Source organism: Lissotriton vulgaris, chromosome 2_2, assembly GCF_964263255.1.
Source record: "Lissotriton vulgaris chromosome 2_2, aLisVul1.2, whole genome shotgun sequence".
Taxonomy (NCBI): domain Eukaryota; kingdom Metazoa; phylum Chordata; class Amphibia; order Caudata; family Salamandridae; genus Lissotriton; species Lissotriton vulgaris.
In genome coordinates, this window is record NC_141688.1 from 312812613 (window position 1) to 312838311 (window position 25699).

The 25699-nt window shown below is 50.1% G+C and overlaps 1 protein-coding gene across 2 annotated transcripts in view; it reads right to left on the reverse strand.

Annotated features, from left to right (window-relative positions):
- Window positions 1-13740: 13740 nt before the first annotated feature.
- Window positions 13741-25699, reverse strand: part of LARGE2 (LARGE xylosyl- and glucuronyltransferase 2) — a 196764-nt gene continuing 184805 nt past the window's right edge. The window contains exons 12-16 of one of the 2 annotated variants that reach the window (XR_015309191.1): window positions 23569-23847; window positions 22170-22316; window positions 20296-20491; window positions 15560-17790; window positions 13741-14946 (exon numbers count right to left, since the gene is read on the reverse strand). Coding sequence is in view for 1 of the 2 variants with exons in the window: in XM_086959654.1 (XP_086815780.1) it covers window positions 17593-17790; window positions 20296-20491; window positions 22170-22316; window positions 23569-23847 (820 nt within the window). In the remaining variant the exon portion in view is untranslated. Of the gene's footprint in view, window positions 17791-20295; window positions 20492-22169; window positions 22317-23568; window positions 23848-25699 lie in introns of both variants that reach the window. The other variant, XM_086959654.1, reaches the window with a different exon arrangement.

Consider the following 25699-nt stretch of genomic DNA (forward strand, 5'->3'; position numbering starts at 1 on the left):
CCTTTCCTTGCCCAAAACTCCAGAAAAAAACGCCCCCTAACACACACACACAGGCAACCAACCACAGCCTATTCTACAACTCGGGTGCAACTTGAAACAGCATGTCAACAATAGTGCATAGAAAGTAGTCCCATTGTTTGCACATTGTCTTGTACACTTTTTTCTCTGATCCTTTGCACAATTGTTTGAAGTTCAGTGTGTTTTTAAATGTCTTTATGCTATTTTATATGAATAATAAATTGGTTATATTTAAATTCATGTTTCATGCTCGACATTTCATTTTTTTTGTGTTCTCTGTAGGAATGTCTGTGATTTATGACTGGGTATCCTGGTGCTCTATAAGGTCATCATTTACTATGCTTTAAAAGTTAATACAATCTAATATGTAATGAGAAATGTGTTGAAAAATGCTTTGTTTTGGCCTTTCTGTCTCCCAAATTTTCTTGGGGTGGGAGAAGTTTAACTTCCCCTGGTAGTGGTTGCTCACTGCGCTTGCTCGTTACACACCATGTAGGGGGTGGTCTCACTTTTACTTTGTTCTCTCTGATTCACTACTTGTGTCTATTTTTGGTGCTCTCTGAAAGAATGCCTATGGGTACATATGACTGGGTGGCTAACCTGATGTTCTTCATCTGCTATTTTCTGTGCTTTGAAAGTTGATACAATGTGAATATGTAATCAAAAATGTGCTGTAAAATTCACCATTTTGGTCTGTTTTCCAAAATTTTCCCCTAGTGGCGGTCGGGCTCGCTCACTTTGCTTGCTCGCTGCGCGCCGGACGGGGGCTGGTTTGCCAAAATTTGCCAGGGCTGCTTTCAGTTCCCAGTCCGGCCCTGCCAGTCTACAGTGTAGGGTTGGGTAGGGTAGGGTAGGAGACCGTATCGAATGCTGCACTCAGACCGAGCAAAATTAAAGCAGCTGAACCACCTCGGTCAAGGACCTATTTAAGCTCTTCTGTGGTGACCAGGAGCGCAGTTTCTGTGCTACACCCTGACCAAAATCCAATTTGAGTGTGGTTTAGGATGTTTTGAGATTCCAGAAATACTGACATGTGGCTATATATCGCATATTCCAGAATTTTGCTATCTCCCGGGAGGTGGAACATAGGTTTTGAGTAGTTTCTGTCCTGTAACTCCAGTTCTGTAGTAGGGGTATCTCTGTTATAGTCATAATCTAGTGAATAGTCCCACCTATGTGCGTGTACCCCGGAGCAATCAAAAATAATCTCTCAAAATGTCAAAAAATTGCAGAACTGCAAATACACTTAAGAGAGAATTTAAAGACAGATAATGCAGCCTATATCCACAGGCTACACTGTCCAGTACTTCAACTAGAAATTCCACTAAAAAACACACACAAACAGCACAGCTTGCCCAGTTTCCTCCACAGAGAAAACTTGCCTCTACCAGCAAAAGCCTCTGGAATGATAGAGAGGAAGGTATGGACAGACAAGCCCCATAGGCTGCCATTATGTGGCTCAAATAGGATACTGTGCCTTTAAGAAAACTTTCCAGAACTCTCGCAGTATCCCAGAATGCACAGCTGGTCCCTTTTACTTTCAGTTCTTTTTTCCGGCCAGGACCCTGGAGCATTGAGCTCTCCCTTTCAAGGGTTTATTTGGTGATTTTTTCACTTTTTCTTGTGTGTAGTGCTTGTTGTTAAGTACTAAGCCCTTTTTCTTCACTATATTGTCAAAATGCCTGGCTTATTTGACAATTGCCCAGAGTGTGATAGGAAAAAGGCCAAATCCGACCCACATGGAGTGTGCATCGTCTGCCTCCCCTCTTCTCACATCCCAGAGGAGTGTGAAATCTGCAAAACCCTCTCTGCCAGGACCCTGAGAGAGAGGATGAAGATCAGGCTCCAAGGCCTCGAGGAAAGACGTCAGAAGGCACAAGGTGGATCAGTGCATGCTTCATCTGCCCATGCTGAGGCCTCTGGGGGGCTCCCCAGGGGCAGTAAGTCCAGCAAGCGTCCCCATACTCCACCAGCGTCGATTGCGGCGTCAAGGGGGATGACAACGGTCTGTTCCCCATCTCCCCGGGGCTCTGGGGAGAAGCGGTGTCGACGTTCAGCGTCAAGGGAGCTGCACAGACCACCGTCAACAGCATCGTCGTCGACGTCAGGAAAAAGCCTGGCATCGGCACTCGCCGTCGAGGCGACACCGCCGTTCGCCATCGACGAAGAGGAGAAGATCGTTGTCGAGGGGATCCTCGCCGTCGAGGAGGCGTTCGCCATCGAGGAGGTGTTCGCCGTCGAGGAGGCGCCACCGGTCGACGTCGAGGAGGCGCCACCGGTCGACGTAGAGAAGACGTTTCTCGACGTCCAGGCGGCGTTCTTTGACGCCAAGGAAGCGCAGGAGGAGTCCGGACGCTAGGAGGTCGCCGATTGGTTCGCCATCGTCGCCAAGGAAGAAGACAAAGTCACCGGGCTCAGTGTACTCAGTGGTGTATACGCCTACTAAACCTAGGATGCCTACCCCTCCTCCTTTGCCGAAGGGTCCGCCTCCGCGGAACACCACCCCGCCTCCACCTCACCCACCGCCTCGTGGGCCTGCTCCTCGCCAGTCACCGCCTCCTCAACTCCCACCGCCACTTCCCTCCGCCGGTGCCTCCACCCAGGACGGTCTCGTTGCCACGTTATACAACGCCACCTAAGGGGACCCCTCAGCCGAGAGTCCCGGCCAGGCCGACATCACCTGCTCCTGCGAGGCCTGCGGATCGGCCGAGGCTGAGAAGATCGCGTTCCCGCTCCGGCCGGAGAGGGAGGTCACGGAGCTGTGGCCGGTCGTCATTTTGATCTAGACGTCGCCACAGGAGGCGCACATCCAGGTCCCGCACAGGCGCTTCCACCAGGGATTATTCAGCGACGCTGTCGGAGTCTCCATGGACGAGGGTGTCGCCCGTTTACGATATCGTCTCCTTCCTGGAAGTGCTGTTGAGGGGTGCGGCTAAGCTAGGGATCACGGTGACGGTGCCAACACCTACGACGTCCGTGATCTTCGAGACGCTTCACAAGAAGCATTTGTCTCGGCCGCTGCTTCCGTTGGTACCAGGATTGGAAGAGCCCGCCAAGGAGTTGTTTCTCACTCCGGCGGTGACGTAGGCAGCTCCCTCCAGGTTCATCAAAAAATACCGGGCTCCGGAATCTGACCCGGCTTTTCTTCGAATGGACCCAACACCTGACTCGGTGATTGTGACATCGGCTAAGAAGCAGCATGCCACCACCCAGTCTTCGATGGTGCCGCCTGATAAGGACAGCCGTTGGCTGGATTCGGCGAACAGAAAGGTCTGTGGGACAGCATCTACCACCATGAAGGCTGCAAGTGCCGGGGCTCTGTTGGGGCGATATGATCGTGCCCTATGGGAATCCCTCCAGCAGTACGCTGAGCTCCTCCCTCGTGACAAGACAGAGGACTTTCTGGAGATATTAAGTGAGGGGATGATGGTGTCGAACCAGATCATCAGCGCGGCTGCTGATGTATCTCTTCTGGCGGCGCACGGATACTGCCACTGCATCAACCAACGGCGTCACGCTTGGCTTCGCCTCACCTCACTCAAACCGGAGGCACAACAGCGGGTGGCCAACCTGCCTTTCTCGGGGGAAACCATGTTCAGCAAACATGTGGATGATGAAATGGCCCGTATGAAAGCAGAAGCTGAAACCCTGACGGCTGGCGGGTTAGAGAAGCCTGAGAAGAAGAAGAACTACCGCCCGTTCCAGAGACGGTTCGGAACTTCAGGCAGAGGGCGAGGGCAGACTTCTGGACAGCAGCAACAACAGCAGCAGTTCCAGAAGCCCTTCCAGAAACGCCAGAGGGGCAGAGGAGGCCAACAGTCCGCAACAGCGACCAAAGGCCCGGCCGGATCTAGGCCCGGAGCGTTTACTTCCCGTACATCCTTTACCCGCTCCGGTGGGGGGAGGAGTTCAATTTTTTCTGGTAGAGTGGAGAAAAATTACTCAGGACAAGTGGGTGCTGAATATGGTTTGCAATGGATACAGTCTTCGGTTCACCAGCCCGCTTCCAGCTATTCCGCCGGTGAGCTCGCAGTTTCAGCTGCGCGAGCTACAGGCAGAGGCCGACATCCTGTTAAGGAAAAGGGCGATAGAAGACGTACCTCTGCCTCAAAGGGGAAGATGTCTGTACTCACGATTCTTTCTGGTCCGCAAGAAGGACAAGAACGAGTTCAGGCCCATTCTGGACTTGCGGCAAGCAAACAAGTGGATTCGCAGAGAGAGATTTTTCATGCTGTCGTTGTAGCAGATTTACCCTCAGCTGCAGCAGGGAGACTGGCTTTGTGCTATAGACCTACAGGATGCGTACTTTCATGTGCCCATTGCACAGAAACACAGGAAGTTCCTGCGATTCCAAGTCGGCGCCAATCATTATCAATACACAGTACTGCCTTCGGGCTGAAGTCGGCACTCAGGACGTTCTCGAAGTGCATGGCGGTGGTAGCTGCACACCTGCGGAAGAACAAGGTCTTTGTCTACCCGTACCTGGACAACTGGTTGATCAAGGCCTCCTCCTTCTCGGAAGCTCAAGCACACTTCTAGAAGACGTGCGTTCTATTGAACCAGCTGGGGTTGCATATCAACATGTCCAAGTAGGTCCCGACTCCGGTCCAATGCATACAGTACTTGGGAACCTCCATCAATACGCTGTCAGCAAGCGTGTCTCCTTCGGAGGAGCGACGGTTATCACTCCTTCGGAAGGCTCAGGCTCTTATGATCGCTCCATCTACAACAGTGAGGATGGTGTCTTCTCTACTGGGGACGATGGCCTCTTGTATCTTCCTCACGCCTCACGCACGGTTGCACATGAGACCACTGCAGGAGTGCTTGGAGGATCAGTGGGTTCAGAGGACTGGTTCTTGGGACGACACAATACAACTGTCTCTGCATGCTCTTCAGTCTCTGAAGTGGTGGTGTTCCGTGGAGAATCTCTTCAGAGGGGTTCCTTTCCACAAGGACATTCGCACACAGACTATCGTGACGGATGCGTCTCTCCACGGATGGGGGCGCACTCCGGAGACTTACAGATTCAAGGGACGTGGTCTCCATCGGAGTCCACGTACCACATCAATTTCCTGGAACTCAGAGCTGTTCACTTGGCGCTGAAGGCCTTTCATCCGTCCTTTCAGACCAACTCTCTGCTTGTACAGACGAACAATACGACCACAATGTATTACCTCAACAAGCAGGGGGGCTCGAGATTACGCACTATGTCGCAGGAGGCGCAGGTGTTCTCGCACCTGCTTCTGGCCAGAGGACTGACGATAATGGCTACTCACCTGCCAGGTGTGCAGAATGTTCAGGCGGACGCACTGAGCAGACTGATTCAGGAAAACCACGAATGGGTCATAAACGACGAAGTACTAGGAGAAGTCTTCGCAAGGTGGGGGACTCCAGACGTAGATCTGTTCGCCACCGCCGAAAACAGCAAATGCCGAGACTTCGCCTCCAGGTACTACCAACAGGGGACGTTGGGGAATGCCCTATGGATCGACTGGTCGAACAGCTTTCTGTACGCTTTTCCACCCATTCCCCTGATTCCAGCGGTGCTCATCAAGCTGTCCCGGTCCAGGGCGCGGATGATACGGATTGCCCCGGAATGTCCCAGACAGTGGTGGTTCACGGACCTGCTTCATCGGTCTCTCCTTCCTCACATACGGCTGCCGTGCAGGCCGGATCTTCTCAGGAAGTTCGGGGGGCAGATGGTGCACCCGAACCTCTCGTCTTTGAGCTTGCGGCATGGTTCCTGAGATAGTACAATATGGCCATTTGAATCTACCCGAAGATTGTATGGACATACTGAAGGAGGCTAAGCGACCTTTCACTAGGACTTCCTATGTTTACAAGTGGAAGAGATTCTGCATCTGGTGCAAGTACAAGAACTATGACCCGAAGACGTGTAACGAGGATGTCATCCTTCCTTATCTTCTACATTTGGCGCAGTCTGGCCTTAATTTTCATTCCGTTAAGGATCATCTCGCTGCATTGACTGCCTGCAGGAAATGCCCTTCACAGACTTCCTTCTTCCAGATCCCTGTGATCAAAGATTTTTTGAAAGGCTTGAAGAAAGTATTCCCTCCTGTCCGGCTTCCTTCGCCTTCATGGGAATTGAATGTGGTGCTGTCCAGATTGATGAAGGAGCCTTTTGAACCTATTCATAAGGCTTCGTTGCAGCACCTGTCCTGGAAGGCGGCGTTTCTCGTGGCCATTACATCGGCCCGCAGGGTGAGTGAAATTCAGGCGTTGTGTTGTCAAGAACCTTATACTGTATTTCATGCTGCTAAGGTTGTTATGCGTACTCACCCTAAATTTCTTCCCAAAGTTATTTCTGATTTTCATGTCAAACAGACCATAACTTTGCCTACGTTTTTTCAGAATCCTTCCTCTCCAGTGGAAAGGTCTTTACATTCCCTGGATGTTAGGAGGGTGTTGAAATTTTATCTGGATAAAACAAAAGATATTCGTAGGTCAGACCAATTGTTTATCAATTATGGATCAGTCAGGACCAGTCTTGCTACCTCCAAACAGTCCATTTCTAGGTGGATTGTGTCCTGTATACAATTATGTTTCCAAAAGGCTAATAAGACCTTAGGGGGTAAACCTAAGGCTCATTCCACCAGGGGCAAAACTGCCACGACGTCTTTGCTGCGTAATGTTCCAATTGCTGAAATCTGCAAGGCGGCCACTTGGAAGTCGGTCCATACCTTTACTAAGCATTACTGTCTGGACACGGATGCCAGGACAGACGCTCAGGTTGGGCAGGCTTCGCTGCGAAATCTGTTTGCACAGTAGTGGTGTTATGTCTTTTTTCTCCACCGCCGCTTTGGTGTGGGGATGGGCTTGCCATTCTATTCACTAGATTATGACTATACACAGAGATCCCCTTCTACAGAAGGAGTAGTTTCTGTCCTGTAACTCCAGTTCTGTAGTAGGGGTATCTCTGTTATAGTCATAAGCGCCCGCCCTCCTACCCGGTGGAGAAAGATATTCATGTAAGGAATGCTACAGGTCTGGCGTGTTACACCTTCAAAAAGAACTGAAAGTAAAAGGGACCTGCTGTGCATTCTGGGATACTGAGAGAGTTCTGGAAAGTTCTCTTAAAGGCACAGTATCCTATTTGAGCCACATAATGGCAGCCTATGGGGCTTGTCTGTCCATACCTTCCTCTCTATCATTCCAGAGGCTTTTGCTGGTAGAGGCAAGTTTTCTCTGTGGAGGAAACTGGGCAAGCTGTGCTGTTTGTGTGTGTTTTTTAGTGGAATTTCTAGTTGAAGTACTGGACAGGGTAGCCTGTGGATATAGGCTGCATTATCTGTCTTTAAATTCTCTCTTAAGTGTCTTTGCAGTTCTGCAATTTTTGGACAATTTAAGAGAATATCTTTGATTGCTCCGGGGTACACGCACATGAGCGGGACTATCCACTAGATTATGACTATACACAGAGATCCCCTACTACAGAAGTAGTGTTTGCCTAACTCTAGATCCAAAGAAGGTTTCTTTAATAAAGGTCTTATGATCGCGAGATTCCATGCATCCCTCACACTGTCGATATCCAAAAATGAATAATATGTATATCGGTGATTACATAAAGAATGGCGCCCCCTCCTTTCAACAGGATATCTAGGGGTGCGTGATCCAGTGGAGAGCCTAATTTTACAGTTTTTGCTATGGTTAAAGTGTCCTCCTTGCTAACCTGTGGCAATGTGGAAAGTTCAACCCATGGTCCTGTTCTTGTGATCTGATGCCCCTACCAGCATGCCATAAATGAGCCTTGCTTTCCCAAGGGAATAACTGGCTATTAACTCACAGTGGAGGAGGACCAGCTCCTTAGTAATTAGGTTTCCAAAAGGAATGAATCATTTTACGATTTTATGATTTATATGTCAGAACTGCTGCCTATAAAAGTGGATAATTGGAGGGCACCCATAGGGTTTGTGGTGTCCGAGTCCTTCAGTTTTTCAAGCATCTATTAGACTTTCTGGACCGAAGGAGGGCATGTTGAGCAGATGCTGCTGTACTTCTGGTTTAAAACCACAGACACAGAGCCAGGTATGCCATCTCACTAGGAGCCTGGTGTTAATCCCACAGGCCGCTGTGTCAGCGGCATCCAGGGCACACCGAACAGTGGTGTTGGAAATGGTTTTCTTCTCCACCACCAATTCTTCTCCTCGGCCTATACTCCTCAGGGAGGTGCTTGGGGAGATCCTACATCTCATACCAGTGCGCTCTAACGTATCACAAGAGCAACCCAAAGGAGCTGGCAATCCTCTAGTAGTTGGCCGCCTGCACTGCTCTCCTTTTCCCCATTGTTTCTTCCGTGTTAGGTCTCGCCTAGCGTTGCAGCGCGCATGCGATGCTCGCTTTGCGAGACATATTGTGGATGAGGAGCTTTCAGAAGGGGACTTGAAGCCCCGCCCCTCATTTTCATTGGCTTGCGTAAGGGCTTATGTAAAACGGTGGCCTTTGATTGGAACTGAGGTTTTTTGGTTGCCGCCCTTTCCCCTTTTCCTCCGGGCCATCTGGACTGGATCGTCTGCCTTTCGGCTGTCGTGAAGCACTTTATCTGTCGGAGGCGTGTAAGTGTAGGTGTGAACACATCTGTTTCACTCGTCTTTGTTAAAGGCAGCCGCATGTTTATTTTTGCATCACGCTTTCACTTAAAGTGAAAGCACAATGCGATGCAAATATAAACAAGCGGCTACCTTTCCGCAATGGCAAGCACTTGTTATTTGCAAGCAGCCGAGGTCGCTTGGCTCTTAGGGGCATTTGTTGCTGCTCTGGGACTCTGGAAAGGATTCTGTGCTGTCCCGCTGATATTAACTAAGTGATTGTAAGACCCCTTATGACCTCAGAACTGAAGGTCTTTGTTAGTGCACCGGCGGTGCTGCGGTGATACACGCGCCCCCAAGCAATACCGTCTCCGCCAGTTACATTGGGCGGTCTTGTTTGTTTGTGTGAAATATTTAGTGGGAGGCACAGGGGCTAGGAGGGGATCGCTTTTCGAGAGCCGTTCTTCCTTCGACACTTGAGCCGGGCTCGCTTCAAACTGTCACCAAGCTGGGGCCTGCTCTCAGCCTTGGGCCGGCCGCATTCGGCTGTCGGGTGAGTGCTGTAATTATACACTTGTGCCTAATTGGGACTGTGGCTGGAAGCTGCTGCACAGTCTTCAAATAATGGGTGGGAGATGTTTCACATGGTGAGGGTCTTGCAGGGTTTTAATTTCTTAACCACCCGCTATCTGTAAACAGTGCATTGCCGGGATTAAAAGAGCCTTGTTTGGTATCGAGCCCCTGCGGCCGCTGGCACCAAGGGCTGCGTGAAAGGGTGTAAATTGTTGACGACAAAGCTCTGAGTCGCACCATTCACCAAAGGTTCTGAGGGAGTGTCTAGAAGCGGCCCTACATCATTTTGAAAGGGTAGGGGGTTGGAGGGGGCTAGTTGCCATTTTCATTTTTTTCCATCTTCTGTAAGCTAATGAGGGTGAAGCGTGAGCCATAGGCAACAAGGCCAAAAAAGTAGCTGTGACAGGGAGCTTGACCCGACGCGCGAGCCCCGTTCAGCCCTCCACCAGAGTAAACAAATGTGCATGTTGGGGGCGGGGGGGGACGTGCTGTGTTCATTGGGGAGGCTGCGGGGGAGGGGTGCTACCACTTTCCAGACACAGCACCCGGGATGTCCTGGGCAATGCTGGTGCTCTCGGACATGGTTTGCCTGGGGTGATATCTTCCCTTGTAAACTCCTGGCTCGTGAGGGGGGAGTTGGGCTCACAAGACAGTGTTACCACTGCCTGAAATGTTTGCCTATATTATTCGTAGAGCAGGGGTGGTGTTTATTATTTCACTTGTGTTTATTTCCCGCAGTCTCTGAAGTCGCATGTAGGCGCTGCGGCTCTTCTATTCTGCAGGGCTGGAGGGGGTGCTCGATAACGTGTCTTCACTGTTCACTGCCCCGCCTTCTCGAGTACTATCTCTCTCCATCCTTTCATATGTCCCTCGGCCATCCCAGATAACACCCCCCTCCCGTTGTCAGACGCTGATTGTCCCAAAGTATACTGGTCCCAATTTACACCTATGACTTCACATATACTGACTAATTTGTGCCCCCCTCTCGCTCCTAAAGGGGGTACTACCCGTCTCCCCCACTACCCTGCAGTCAACCCTCTCACCTGTGACCCGGTCACGCCCACTTCCTAATGTGCCACAAGGCTTTCTCCCACTGAAGCGCGTGCTCTTCCCTTGACACCACCCCCCCACTCTCAAATGTTCCATGTCTTCACCCTCTCCCCCAAAACAACACAGGGACTGCTATTCGCACAGTCTCAAAAATGCAGCTTGTGGTCGACACCTTTACCCCAAACTGACACTGTGGGGTCTCCGCCCCTGGTCTTACAAAGGACTCGGTGTCTTCTGTCAGTCTAGTCTAGGTACCAAGATACCCCAGGAGGGTAGCGGAGGATGCATCATACCCAGAGAATGTAACCAGAGATGCGCCCCTGCCAATGGAATGTAACCTTAGACGTCTGTCCTCAAAGGGGACTGTGCTGAGACGCTTGTCTGTGAAGGGAATGCTAACTATAACTATAGCGCCTGCCTACACAGGGAATGTAAGCCTAGGTGGCTGCCTACCAAAGCAGGGGGAGGGGCGGGTGCTATTAGCATTGGAAATGCATTATATTTATGTTTTTAAAAAACAATCACATTAATAAAAGCCAGTACGATTTACAATGCCAATAGCTCACACTAGTGTAAATGCAATGCAATGCAATAGGTTTAGCATTGAAACTTTTTTTTAGCAATTGCCATATAAGATTACAATGCATTTTATGTATGTTTTACAAAAGAAAAACAAAACAAAAAAACAATGTCATTTTTCAATGTCAATAGCTCAAAATAATGTCAGTGCGAGACCTATTGCATTGTAAATGCTTGTTGTTCTACTGATCTGGATAGGAGCATCTCCTGGGGCCTGTGCGGTTTGAAGTCTATGCAGAACGCAGACCACCAGGAAATCGGGACAACGTAAGGGGGGGGGAGCTTTCTGGAAAAGGCCTTATAATTTCTGCCAACCCAATGTGTGACTACCCTTGCCTTCACAGACCCCTCAAAGGAGTCTGTGGTGGTCTTTAGCATACCCTTGGGTATAGGGAGGAATTGGGCTGTGCGTTAGGTTTTTGATAGTGTCTCAACCAGGAAGTTATCTTCCTGGAGGACATGCATGTGCACCTGATAAAAGGTGGCTGCCCTCGGAATGACTTCAAGGTAGGACGTCGTGTGATCTAGGAAAGGGGACCTAGATGGGGGCACATCCGGGTCTGGGGATTCACCAACACTGTAGCCTTCTCACGGGTTGTCAGTAGGCACTGGGTCACAAGGTGCGTCATAGGGGCTGCCGGGATGAAGTGAGCTGCCTTACCCATAGGATGAGTGGGGAAAATACTCTGCTAAGTATGAGAAAGGAGAAGTGTGCAGTGGAGGCTGGAGTGGAAGAGGGAGCGAAAGAGGAAAAGGAGGAGGAGCTGGGGTGGAAGAGGGAGCGAAGGAGGAGGAGGAGGAGGAGGAGCTGGGGTGGGGGAGGAGGAGGAGGAGGAGGAGGAGGTGGAGCTGGGGTGGAAGAGGGAGCGAAGGAGGAGGAGGAGGAGGAGGTGGAGCTGGGGTGGAACAGCGAGAGGAGGAGGATGAGGAGGTGGAGCTGGGGTGGAAGAGGGAGCGAAGGAGGAGGAGCTGGGGTGGAACAGCGAGAGGGCCGGTGCCCCAGTCCTTGCACTACTTGTGTTTAGGAAGTGGAGGAGGCTTTAAAGCAATTTCCTCCTCAAAGGCTAGTTTCTTTTTCCATGGCAAAGTCTCGGTTGGCTTTGGAGGAACTTCGTAATGATCTTGCCTATTTGAGAGTGGATCAACAGGTGTTTCTGGTGAGCATCCAGTTCTTCCTGCCCCGGCTGGAAGAGGGGTCAGTCTGACTTAGGAGCCAGCTGCCAATGGTTTCTTGGAACAGAATGAGCTATTGTAGCTGATGGAATATTTCGGCATCGATCTGGGTTTTGGTGGCAGAGCCGGCTGTGGTGCCAGCACTGTAGATCCTCTCAGCTTCGAAGGCTTATAAAGAATCTTTGGGCTCAAGGGATGTACCTGTTGTTCCCTTTAAGGAAGGAGCGCTGTTGGCGCCGAAGCTTGGGTCGTGCCGACCATGGCCCGAGTGCAGTGATGGTCCAATAGATTGTTTCTTAGATATTGGGCTCGATGCCTGGCACCGTAAGGGCGGTGCTTAACCTCAACTTGGCCATTGTGCTGGACTCAGTGATGTCCTGGAGACAATACTGCTCACGGCTGAGTCTTAACGTGTATCTAAATATCAGTCTGTCTCGGCTGGGATATCCGAGCTCCAAGGCTGCCTGTGGACAAAGACCTTTTCTTTAAAGCATTGTGTATTATTCACAAATCACTAAAGAATACCAGCCCTAGACAGATCAGCACCATGTTTCAATAGTATGCTCCTTCTAGACTGCTCCAATCTTTCAGCCGTAATAGTCCCTAAATTCCTAAAGGCATTTTGGGGAGGCAGAGCCTTTTCGGTAGCTGCGTCCAAGCTCTGGAATACCCTCCCCTGCTCCATCCCCAGCCTTAAGATTCTCACTACATACTGAAAGGCCTTAAAAACCTGGCTTTTCACTTTTCCATGGAGGTTCCGCGTCCTTGTGATCTTTGAAACTCTAGTTCCTACACTTTTCCTTCCATAGGAACTAACCCCTTAAGCGCCGTGATTCCCCTGAGCATTAGTTTGCGCTTTATAACTTTCATTTCATGTCTGAAGTACCCACGTCTGGTTCTTTTTCCTTGTCAGACTCAGGATAAAAAGGCCACGACTGGATGGGCTGTGCCTTGAGGGGTTTGCTGCTTCTTCATCTGCTTCGACGCAGTCTTCCCTGAAGTGGTCGGTGGCGTCATCTGACTCCGGCCTCTGCATTCTCCAATGACCCCACCTCTACTCACATCGATAACGAAGGGTCCTTTTGGGGCGGAAGGCCTTGCACATGGTTTTGTCGTGGTTAGGGGGGAGGCAGAGGCTCCAGCTCATGTGGTGGTCGGGACACCGAGATTTGGAGTGACACTGACTGGAGGGGGTTGGGGGGAGTGCTGGAAGGGCATCCTTTCGATCACTGTTTATACATTCTTCTCAAGACCTGGCTGTTCGAACAGTAGCAGCTTCCTCCCCCCCCCCCCCCCCCTTTAGCGCCTTGAGACCCTCGCTGGTGAGTAGTGTGCTCTACAAATGATTGATTAATTGATTGAGGTCAGTGTCTGTTGGCCATTGCTCTCAAGGAAAAAAACATCGAGTCATTTTTCCGCTGCTCTCACAATTGAAAAGGACTAAATGAAGTTGAAAGCAAACACTACAAGTGCTGCACACGGGAGCCCCATCGGTACTGGTCTAGACCTGATGGTAGAAAAAAAAGATCTGGCATGGAGTGGATGCCCAGGAGCTCCGCCTACTAAGGGAGGAGTCACTAAACTGCATGATTCGAAAGACTTATTTAAAGAAAAACAACTTGCATATTTACAAGCCCAACACTAGATGACAGGAGTATACAACGCATGTGTATCTACAGCAACACGCTACAAACATCATATTTTGGTGGGACTTCCCAAACCTCAGTAATGTCACATACATGTTTAAGTAGCTTCCCCCCCCCACATAAGCAAGCAGTGAGTGATACAGCCAACACCAAAGGTTTGTCATAAAATACTTTATAAAATCAATAAAAACTAACATTCAAGCGCCTTTGACGCCAAATACATGTAGAACCGCATTCTGATCAGTAGCTTAAATAATTTAAATATTCATGGGTGTAGAGGTAGTGGGATAAGGCTGCGGTTTGTCTATCTGGGTATCCAGTGTCTAAAGAACCACCTGTAGTTGCTACTCAGTAGCCCAGGCTTGCATTAGGTGTCCTGGTGCCACTGCGCAACGATTGTCAGCCGCTCTTTATGACGTGGCAAGGTTCACCGGCATTAGTGGGCGGAGTTTTGTCATTTCTGCCTCAAAAGGTCAGACCACCAGAGCAAGGGGGTATCTTCAGCGAGAGCGAGAAATGGCAGCCCCTGTAACCCCAACCCTCATCAGGGGCACCTGTGGTCATGCGTCATCTTCTCATCAGGCAATTTTCATGATGTACATGACGGAGTGGAGGCAACAAGGGATTCTGCACTCGTCACTTTCAACAGTGGGACAAGTTAAGGCCTGAGCACTTTAAAGAGGCAAAGACAGAGAATGTAATCCGGTTCAAAGGTCCGTATCTCAAAACCCTACATAGTAACTACCGCCACCACCACCTCACTATCCTACGGTAAACGACCAACACTGCACCGCCCGGGTGCTCCATGGGATGAACACAGAATATGTACTACTTCCCAGGGGCCCCAAGGGCTGTGTGCACCCCTTAAGAAAGAGGAGAGGAAAGAGAATAGTGGGCAAGGCTAGAGGGGCGTGGGTTGCCGTGGCAGGAGTCTTGGGGTCCCATGCAAACGACCATGGTATTGGGCATTTGCGCTTCAGCTGCACTTAGGGCCGGCCAACACGGCTGAGACCTTTGTAGAGTTCAGTTCTGGGTGGAAGCTAGATATAAGCGATTCTGTCACCGCTGTCTGCTCGCGAAACCATTACAAAATAAGTGCTGATGGCAACGGGTGCAGAGGAATCGGAAAGATTTGAACGGGTTGAGGGGTGATCCAGAAGCGACTCTCCAAGAGGATCATCCACTGTTGTAGTTTGGACATCTTTCAAATCCAATCTCCTTTCAAACTGGGAAGTGTGGTCAAGAGAACCGGCTCTTTTTTCTTCTTTTGTGGTTATTTGCCTGGAATCCCACAAGGTATTCATGTGGGTACACTAGCGCCAGCACCCAGGTGGTCTTGTTCCCCGTGGCCAACTGCGGCACTAGACCACATCTCCCCCGTACTGCCGACTGTCTGAAAGGAGATTGTTAATGTCCCGCGCTGGCTCGTTTATGGCTGCACATGCTTGCTTTATTCCCGTTGACAGACTCGGAATACTCGGCCTAACGACAGAGAGAGTTTAAAGCATGTGAATCTATGAAAGATACCGAAGATGGAGAACTGAAGTTACGGGCAAGTAACTTTAAACTATAGGGTACATGCGCCACCTTAAAAAACCATGTCGGAAACACAGGGCAAGACAAAAAGCCAACCTCATGCCCTGATACCACCCCAACACCTGCAGAGCTTCCGTTATATTTTAGGTAGAGAACATCTTACGGTTCCCTCCCTGGAGTTTGGAAGTCTAAAGATTTCCAAGCAGAACAATTTGCTGGTAAATGACTTACACAACAAAAGGTGTGTCCCCGTTTGGAAACCTGCCTATTGTCCAGTTCTAGGAACAACAAGCCTAAGGCAGACCAAGCAGAGACCAAATGTAAGCAGAGGGACTTGCCGAGACGCTAGACAAAAATAAAACCAATTACAGAAAACGCCTGAGGGTCTAAAGTGGCAAGGGGTATTTGAAACCCCACGCAGCCATCCATCAAACTCACTGACTGTTCTGTTTGAGTGAACCCCCTTAGAAGAGTACGGTTCACGATGTATTATCTTTCTGATGGAGTGACACGTCCTAGGAGAGTAGGGTCCATCATGGTCCCCTACTAGAGTGTCCTCTGCTAGGCGAGTATGGTCCTTAATGAATGACCCCTTCAGCCCTTTGGAGGGACATCCCCTAGGAGTGCAGGGTCAATAATCGATCACCGCCTTCAGCCCTTTTGCGTTACGTCCCCTAGGAGAGTACCGTCCTTAATGAATCACCCCTTCAGCCCATTCGAGTGACATCCCCTAAAAGCGTAGGGTATATATCGGTCACCCCTTCAGCCCTTTGGAGTGACATCCCCTAGGAGCGTAGTAGGGTGAATAATCAATCACCCCCTTCAGCCCTTTTGAGTGAAATCCCTTAGGAGAGCACAGGCCTTAAAGAACCACCCCTTCAGCCCTTTGGAGTGACATCCCCTCAAATCGGAGGGTCCATATTGATCACGCCTTCCAGTTCTTTTGCTTGAGTGACGTCACCAAGGTGAGTACAGTGTGGATAACTTGTTTTGCGCTTTTGCTATGAGAATTTGGTCCACAACAGATCACGCCTTCCACCCTTTCTACTCGGATGACATCACCTAGCACAGTCCGTCCATGATAGCGGACCACCCCATCTCTGATGATGGTCCCCACAAGAGTTCTTTCTATAACTGACCACCCATTCCAGCCCAGTGGTGTTCCCCGAGAGGCTACTACCCATAACAGTTAATCATGTCTTGTACGAGTGACTCCCTAAATAAAGTACAGTCCAAACCAGACTGCTCCTTCAGGGTGGAATGACTTCCCGTAGGAGAGCTCCATTTCTGGCCCCAAGGGATATCAGCCGACAGAGTCCTGGTCATGATCATGGCTTACCACCCGTTCCGTACAAAGTGAGATGTCAAAGGTTTTGTTGATAACTGATCGCAGTTTCCGGCCTTGAAAGACACTCTATTGATAGGTTCTGCCTACCACCGATCACCTTTTCTGTCCTAGGGTGGTGTTCCGTGCATGGTCTACAATTGAGCCCCACCTCCGTCCCCAAACACGGTCCCTCTTGACCACCTCACCTCCCAAAGTACAAACGATTCTTGAAATGACAGGATCATGTTAGGAATGAGCTTATAACGCATGTTAAATGTTATGGACACATAAAGAAATACATTTGTGGCAGTAACGAGCTGAGGCAGACCTCCGCACGCAGGACATTGCACGCGAGTTACCACAGAAACAAGCTTTCACCTCATCTGCAGACCACCCATGATTTGGGGAAAGTTTGGGACCCACCCTCTGATGGAGAAGGAGCTGCAGAGAGAACCACTGGGGGCAAAGAGGTGGGCAAGACTCACAAGAGTCTTCTTGCCATGCCTTCTGTCTGGAATAGACTTCTCACCAGGGCACCACTTGGCAAGGCTCAGATTAAGAAGGGAGTGGCAGACTCCAGATGAGGGAACAGTGTCTTTGGCATGGCCCACTGAGCTCTGCTTGTTGCAAGGCAGGTTGGCAGGGAGGGTCACTGAGGCTGGAAATCTTGAGCTTAGATCAGATGAAGGAAGAGGATTACCATGGAATTCACCCTGTCAAATTAAGCAGTGGTCAGACAAGAAGCAGGGATCACCTTGCCGGAGCCCAATGCTCAGTTTCAAAAGAGGGGTGGCGAGGATGGGACATCCACATGGAGCCAGTAAAGATTCAGTCAGACAGACGTGGGGGTCACCATGCCAGCACCTCTTCTGGTCAGGGGCAGGGTCAGTAGAGCACTGTCCAGTAACTGTTCTTACGTTGGAGGGATGCTGTTAGCACAATCACTTCCTCTCAGATGAGACGCGCTGGTGGTGGACCAGTGCCTTTGGCAAAACTTCCTGAGCTCAAGAGTGGAGTCTCTGTGGCTTGGCCCTCTTAGCTTAGCTGGGGCTGCTGGGGAAGACCCCCACTGAGTTCAGTTTAGAAGGAGAAGCACAGGTCCAAGGTCGGTTTCCATGACGGCATGGAGCCGCTGCAACAGTCCTCACAGGTTCTTTTCAGCAGTGAGATATTTCAGGGCCGCCGAGCCGTACCGGCGGGACATGTCCTGGTGGAACTCCTCCTTCAGCGTCTTGAGGCAGTGCCGGTAGGTGGGGCTCGAGCGGAACTTGGAGATGTCGAAGCTGGGGGCATGTGGCATGTGGATCATGAAGGCGTCTGGCAGAACCACAAGCTCGTATTCCTAAGGGCGGAACAAAAACAACATTAGGATACCCACTGCAACAAACCTATGAGAAAGGTGTACCCAACAACAAACACCACACGCATTGCAAGTGAAGCCTCGTCTGCAGTACTGGGGCAAGTACAGGAGGCACAACTTCACAACCTCATTAGTATCCACCATCACTATACAAAAAGTTACGTTTCACTCTCCTTCAACATATCCACATTCTAAATGTGATCCAGTTTTCAAAATGTGATGATTAATTTCAAACTAATTATTCTTGTATAATGCCTCCAATCTTTGAGCCACAAACACTGCAATATTTGTGGAAACCACAAATTCCCTCTTAAAGTGTTAATAAAAATCTCAAACATTAGCCCAAGATAAACACCTTTTAAAAAAATATATGAAAATTACCCGGTCACCTCATTTGGTCTCTGCATTACGCCATGACCCTAATCTTAGCACTCTCTGGTGCGGGATATTAAGCTTCTATCTAGGTTGCTATTCCACATTTTTCACTTCAGTTGTTTGGCATCAGGGTACCAAAGTTTTCTGGATGATGGAGTTTACTATTTTAACTCAGCCCTAGAATATTTTGGGAAAAGTGTAACATTCCTCAAAAGAGCACAGGAGGTTTATTTACTATTCTAACTCCAGTTCTGGAAAATGTTGCTGAAAGTTAAACCATTTCCAGTGTAGTAAAAACAGGGCTGCCCAGAGTGCTCAATAATACTGGTTGTGAGACTCAAAAGTCACTCCACTTAGTTAAGTGGTGACCATTGGCCCTGTAAACTGCAGAACTAAGGCTGGTGAATGGCCCATCGCGATGAATATCACCTTTCACTGGCACCTGTCCAGCGAGACAGGGCATGGTGGGCGCGTTCCAACGAATGAATTCCCAGCGTAACTGTATCCCTCCCGCGACACCTCCCGCGACACGCTACTGGAAAATCCAGAACTCTGGATGCTCACAGAATTCATGTTATAGAAAATGACATTCCCAGCACAAAACAGCTTTCAAAGTTTTTGTTACAGCTCTCTAGAGGATGAAGGACGATTGAGCTAAATTTATAGTTATAAACCAAAAAAAAAAAGCTGGAATCATATCCGCATTTAGCAGACAAACATCAAAAGGATCATTATCCAAAAGGCTGAAATAAAGAAAATACCCAGCTATGGTTTTAGGGCTTAATTTAAAAGCAGCGGATGTCAATATAAATATGTGAATTCACTTAATTGTAAGATAAATATTGAAATAACAGAGTGGTTGAGGCACTGCGTTCTGTACGCAAAAGGGCAACTAGGCAAAGAGGGACAAGAAGAGGACGGAAAGAAGCACTTGAAAGTCCTAATAAGACATCCAAAGATTGTGGAATAGACACCTCTCCCACTGAGTAGTGACATGCTTCATCAGTGGCGCCTATCCACCCCCTGGTAGGATGGTACCACGAGGGCAGACTCAGGCAAACATGGGAGTTCTTATATAAAGTATTTTGCTGGATAAAGCACGGATCCAGAAAGATAAAAGATATAAACATGTCTCTCAGTATACCCAGAAATAATTCCTTTTATTTGTAGGCTAACGTGGACATTACTTAAAACCGAAACAGGGTTTTAAGTGAGCATTAGTTTCTCAATTGCACCTAATTTTTGCTAACATGCTTCGGCCGTCGCTAAGAGCCCTCTGAGGCCTTCGTCAGGGCTGTATGTATATCCCTGCCTACCTATACATGCACTCCATGCACATTTATGTTTTGCGGCGGTCTGAGCGGCATCTGTAGGTGACAGCAGCAGTCCGAAATCCTTGATGTATGTTTGACTATTGAATGATTCCTTCCGCCAGACACGCATGAATCCAGAGTCATCCAAAGCTAGGGTATCTCTGAATTAGAAGGTTCATTTTCGGTGAAAGAGAGCCTTACACCTCATAAATGTGCACGAGTGCATGTATGGGTAGGTAGGGATATACACAGAGCCCTGATGAAGGCCCCTGAACCGGATGGTCTCCTAGCGATGATTGAGACACTAATGCTCAATTACAACCCTGTGTCTGTTTTTACTCATGTCCAGGGTAGCCTACAAATCAAAGGAATTCTTTTGGGGTACACCGTGAGGCACTTTTAGTATCTTTTACCTTCCTGGATCCCCGCTTTATCCAGAGGAATACTTTTTATAAGAACTCCCATGTTTGTCCGAGTCCGCCCTGGTGGTACCATCCTCCCAGGGTGTGGATTGGCGCTGATGATGAAGCATGCCACTTCTCAGAGAGTGAGGCGTCTATTCCAAAATCTTTGGATGTCTGCGTAGGCATTTCAAGTGTTTTTTTCTCTTTCTATTGTCCCTCTTTGCCTAGTTGCGCTTTTCTATATGGAATATTGTGTGGGAGAACACACTAGGTTTTCTTCTCTCGCTCTCCCTTTGTGACAATGAAGGATTGCGTTCCCTATACGCCAAGCCATATGTGTCCTTCAGCATGGATTTGTGTTCATTCCCCACCTCTACCTTTGGTGTGGCTCTCACCTGCGCATCCAGTTCCATGATGTGCGACACTTTGTTCCAGCCGAATCCCACGAACCGCTGGTCGTACTTAGGACAGTCGCGCCCCACTACAACGTAAGGCTCAAAGTCGGCAGCCCACTCCACCCTGTACGGTTCGGTCATGGTGCGCCACTTGTCATAGTCGGTGGGGGCGTGGCCCTTCGTCCAAACATGGTATCTGCAGAGAAGGAAGAAGAGGGCGTCAGCATCAGCCTGCTCAGAACCACGGCCTCTGTTACATAGGAGGTTTTATTAATGTGCATTATTCCCATGTGCCACCCACGAGTGGGTTGTGTGCAAACGACTCTCTTCATGCCCTTAACTAGTTCCCACTCTCTCAGCAATTGTTTAAGAGTGTGCTGGAAGTAAACCAGCCTGCGGGGAACCCCAAAACCACTCTGCCCTATCCCACCCCTTTCTTCACTTTATTAGCCACCTTTCCTTCGCAGTGTCATTCTGGCAGTACCGAGGCATTGAGGGGTAACACAGCTGTTCTCTGAAACTAGTCTTCTGACCATAGCCCTATCTGTGGTTACTCAACTGTATCCAAGAGCGGATATTATTAATTTGTTATGTAGGTCTCTCACTGACACTCACTATCAAGAACAACATATTCTAAATCTGCTTATTCACTGCCATGATGTAGCAACAGTGGGGCTCAAAAGCTATTTCCCACTCTTGCTACACCAGAACAGAAGTCCAGTCTGCGGACAGGACTCTCGCAGAGCCTATCAGGGCAGCACCGCCTCTGTGCTCTGATGGAGAGCAGAGAGAAAGTGAGGGAAGGCATGGAGGGCAAGGGGAATGAGGCCAGGTAACCCTGTGGTTTTTTTTACATTTAGGACAAGGAGGAAAGAAGCCATGTGAAGTATGGCTGCTGCATTCATCCTCTGCGAAACATAAGAAAACAAGGGTTGAGGGTTTAGGGAGCCATACATAATATAAAATGTTAAGCGGGTAAAAAGTGAGTAACAGGAATGCTTTTCATCACTGAGGTCTGAATGACATCACAGACAACTCGAGGTTTGCTCTCGTCTATTTGACAACAGTCTGGTGTGAGAGTAGATCCTGTCGCCGTCGAACTCTTGCTAGTAATGTAGTAACCGCTCCCCGGGTATCTAACGTGGAGGTGTGACGGTGTTGAAGATTTCTGGGGCGATGGGATATTGAGAACCTTGACGACTTTGAAAGAAATAGGAACTATAGAAAACATTCCAATCCAAGGTAGTTTATTTACTTTGACTCCCAATCTCCAGTGGTAATGGCTGTACGAAGCGGTGTACGTGATGTATACAAGACGGATAGCCAAAATTGAGCTGGTCGTGCAGAGTGGATGCAACACGTAAAGGTCCATGAGCTACAGAGTAAGTGACGTAAGAGGTGATGACACTTAAGAATCGGAAAACGACTGAGTGCATCCGTTCCTGAGCTTTTTCTTTAAAGTGCTTTTATACACTAATTATCAAACGTGCTTGCATCTCTGAGACGCTGCTTGTAACAGTCCATTTCATTTAGGTTTTGTATTCAAATCTGAAAACGAAATGAGCTTTGTTTATCTGATAACTTTTGCAGGGGTGCTCACAGGCCAAGTTCACTTTGAGATTACATATTTTTTCTGCGCAGGGTGCCAACACAGTTTTACCAGTTGAGAACATAAAATGCTACATTTTAAAACTACTGCAGAAGTTAAACTGTGCTCAGACCTTTCCAGTAGGCAATGGACACTGCTACTACTCCACTTACACATACGCCGACATCCCCTACAGCACTAAAAGATGCATCACCACCTACGCCCGCCTGCTAGGGCGATCTTTATAGGTTTAGAAACTACCCACCTGAGACCCAAATGCTCTTACCTGAATGTATAGAGCGTTCCCATGTCCAGCATGGACAACAGCTCTGCTTTAGATTTGGGGAATGTAAGGCGGTACCGTAGTGTCTCGAAGGCCGGAACGATCAGAGCTTTCTTCTTCACGGCCATGTCCTGCTGAAGGATGGACTTCCTGGTCACAGGAGGGAGGAAGAGAAAACAGTCAGATGAAAAGGAGAGATACTAATGCCACAGAGAGACTATTTACACCAACATTCAGGAGCAGGTGGGGGTGGGTTGGTAAATTTACAGCAGCCCAAAGTTCCAGAAAGCGAGCATGTGTAGGCAACAACCACCACATGCCAGGCAGCCCTGGCAAATAACAAATTCAGTGAATTTCAGGGGCGCAAAACCTGCTGAAACACTCGAGACTGCCATATGCCAGTATCTTCAGGGAGCAGACTGGTAACGGCAGCAGGGGTGTTGTCTGCAGAGGATACACCAGCGGAGGTCATAGTGCATAGAGGCGCACCTCTGAGCACTGCGCCATCGCACCCCATGCAGAAGTCACACTGCTGCAGGAAGCGGTGGGCTCATCAGTTGCGGAAGGGTCATGGTACTTTAGAAGACACCGACTAACCTTCCTGTTGGAGGCCTACTCTGTATACCACATCTACATGTCTTATCCACCTCTACTCTTCATATTCACTCTACAGAACTCAGGAATACGCAAAGAGACTGCTATTCTCCTACTGGGAGGTCGCTGTGGAACATCTCTTGGTACGACTCTTCAGCCCAAGCTGCTTTCAGGCAGGTATCACATCGGAAGTGTACTATGTACATTTCATAAATCTGGTCTGTCTTCTCAGCTCCTCGTGTGATCAACGTCCACATCTCCAACCTACACCAGATGCAGGTTCACTCCCACAACCAATTCCTCACGTACCCAACCAACTGGTTCTGTTGTCCATGAGCACATCTGTTCAAAATGCACATACATCGCACTGCCCTTGCACACTGCAGCTCCCCGGCGGAGTTTGGGCAGACCTGAGCCCACATCTAGCCTGGACTTTGGGTCTTCATACAAGGTGTTCTGAATTACAGTTAAGGCAGCAAGAAGCTATCATACACTTGTGAAGAGTTTGAATTGTTAGACATTGGGAATGACTTACCAGTTGACATCAATGAGGCAATATGTAGGCAGCCCACCCAGCAAAGTCAACAGGTTAGAAGGCTTTCAGAGACACCCCCACCAGGTAACTGACGGTTGAGGCAAGCTAATATATTCACCCCTAATGCAGAAAGTGCAGGTATTCTGCACAACCAATTCACACCCCTACCATCCCCAGTTGCTGCTCTCAACCCTCTCCACTCCAAGATCTCAGTCCTTCGAGGACCTTAAAGGCGGTGCCCAAACTAGGTGGGTCGACTTCGCAGGGTCGCACCTGAGATATTCGTAGAGGCCGTACATGGGCAGAAAGTCTATATCTGTCAGGAAGACATAAGGTGTGGCCGCGTGGCTCAGTGCCACGTTTCGTAGCAGGTTTACTGGGTAGAACTGGCCCTCCTTGTAAACCACATGGTAGCCAATGTTCTTGCGGTTCTGCAGCACCTCGGATGCTTCAGCGTAGCGCAGGAACTGCTGAGCCTCGGCATCGGACATGTACAGCGCCAGGCTGATGGGGCCCTCCCAGTGCTTGCAGATGGCTTCCAGCATCTGTAACCTGCAAAGGACAAGAGAGAAGACGTCAAGAGAAACACATGGGCCACCTGGAGTAAAAGAGAAGGAGTGTTAGACGGACCGGGAGGGTCGGCCGAGATTACGGGGAGAGGTCTCCAGGGAGAGCCGTCTCCAACGACTGTACAGGTAAGTAACTTCCCCCCCACAGACGGACACCACACAAGATTGAAGGTTAACGAGACTTTATATGCAATTCTTAGGTTACGTCGTTATGATACAAGGAGGTCTGGACTCAGGGGTCCCCTCGGTTCTGATCTCTGGTTGAGGAGAAAGGGTAGCGGGACAGTCTTAGTTACCAATGAGTTAAATAGCTCTCAATCCTCGAGCTCGGCGTGGTTGCTGATCGGGCCGTGGAGGAGCCAAGCAGGTCCCGAGATGGATGAAGGATGGTCGACGGGCCGTGGAGAAGCCAAGCAGGTCCCGATGAAGATGATGGTTACAACGGTCCGCGGCCTCGCCAGCAGATCCGGACGACGGTGAAGAATGAAGGTTACGACGGCTGTGGCAGCGCCAACAGGCAGGACGATGGTGCACAGGACAGAGCTACGGCAGCGCCAGTAGTCCGTCCAGGATGAGTTCCTCTTACGTCTCTCGACTCCAAGATACAACTGACTTCCTGCTCTGGAGCTGCCCCAGTTATAGGGCTGGCGTGCTTTGATGTCCGGACCCTCGCACTTGGAGGTCGGGAGGTCCGGGATGAGGGAGTCCAGACACCCAGCAGGGGGGTGGAGCCAGCGCCCGGGGAGGCGATGGGCGAGCGGCACTGGGCGGGGGGAGAGCCATCGGCACCTCTTTCTCCCATTGACTTGCCAAGTAGCCCGCTCACCTCCTGGGTGGAGGGTGGTGCCGGATTGTCTGAGGCTGGGCTAGGCCCAGGGTTGAGGTCGATCGGGGGCCAGGCGGCCTCGTGGCGAGGTGTCCAAGATGGCGGCCCGGGCTGGGTGCATGGGCCGGCAGTGGATCGGACCCACGAGGTTATCATGTTCGAGGGCAGGGGTCCCTGAGGGGACGCAGGGCGTGCAATGGTGGTGTGTGGTGCTTGCGTGACTGGGCTCGGGCCTGGTCGAGCCGGGGGAGAGCGGCCCGTCATGTGGCCTGTCCAACATGCGTCCCCCCCAGCTGAAGGCGGGGAGAGTTACCCATCCTCTTGGGGACTCTCTTCGTCGAGGCGGAAAAACCGGGACAGGCCATCGGCGTTGGCGTGGTCGGACCCAGGCCGGTGTTCGACTGTGAAGTCCATACCTTGTAAGGAGATGGACCAGCGTAGCAATTTTGGGTTTTCCCCCCGCATATGCATCAACCACTGCAGGGGTCGGTGGTCAGTCTGCACCCGAAAGTGGGTGCCAAAAAGGTAGGGCCGGAGCTTCTTGAGGGCCCATACCACAGCGAAGGCTTCCCTCTCTATGGTGCTCCAGCGTTGTTCCCGGGGTAGGAGTCTCCGGCTGATGAAGGCCACCGGTTGATCGAGGCCTTCGGTGTTCACTTGGGACAGGACCGCCCCAATGCCCTGGTCGGAGGCGTCCGTCTGGACGACGAACTCCCGGCTGTAGTCTGGGGCCTGGAGCACAGGAGCGGAACACATGGCGGCCTTTAACTGTTCGAACGCCGCTTGACACTCTGGGGTCCAGTTCACCTTCTTGGGCTGATTTTTTGACGTGAGTTCGGTGAGAGGCCCCACGATGGTACCATAGTCTTTCACGAACCTTCGGTAGTAGCCCGTGAGGCCCAGGAAGGCTCGCACCTCAGTTTGAGTGATAGGGGGTTGCCAGTTCTGGATGGCGGCAATTTTCAGCTGTAGGGGGGCCACTAGGCCGCTTCCCACCTGGTGTCCGAGG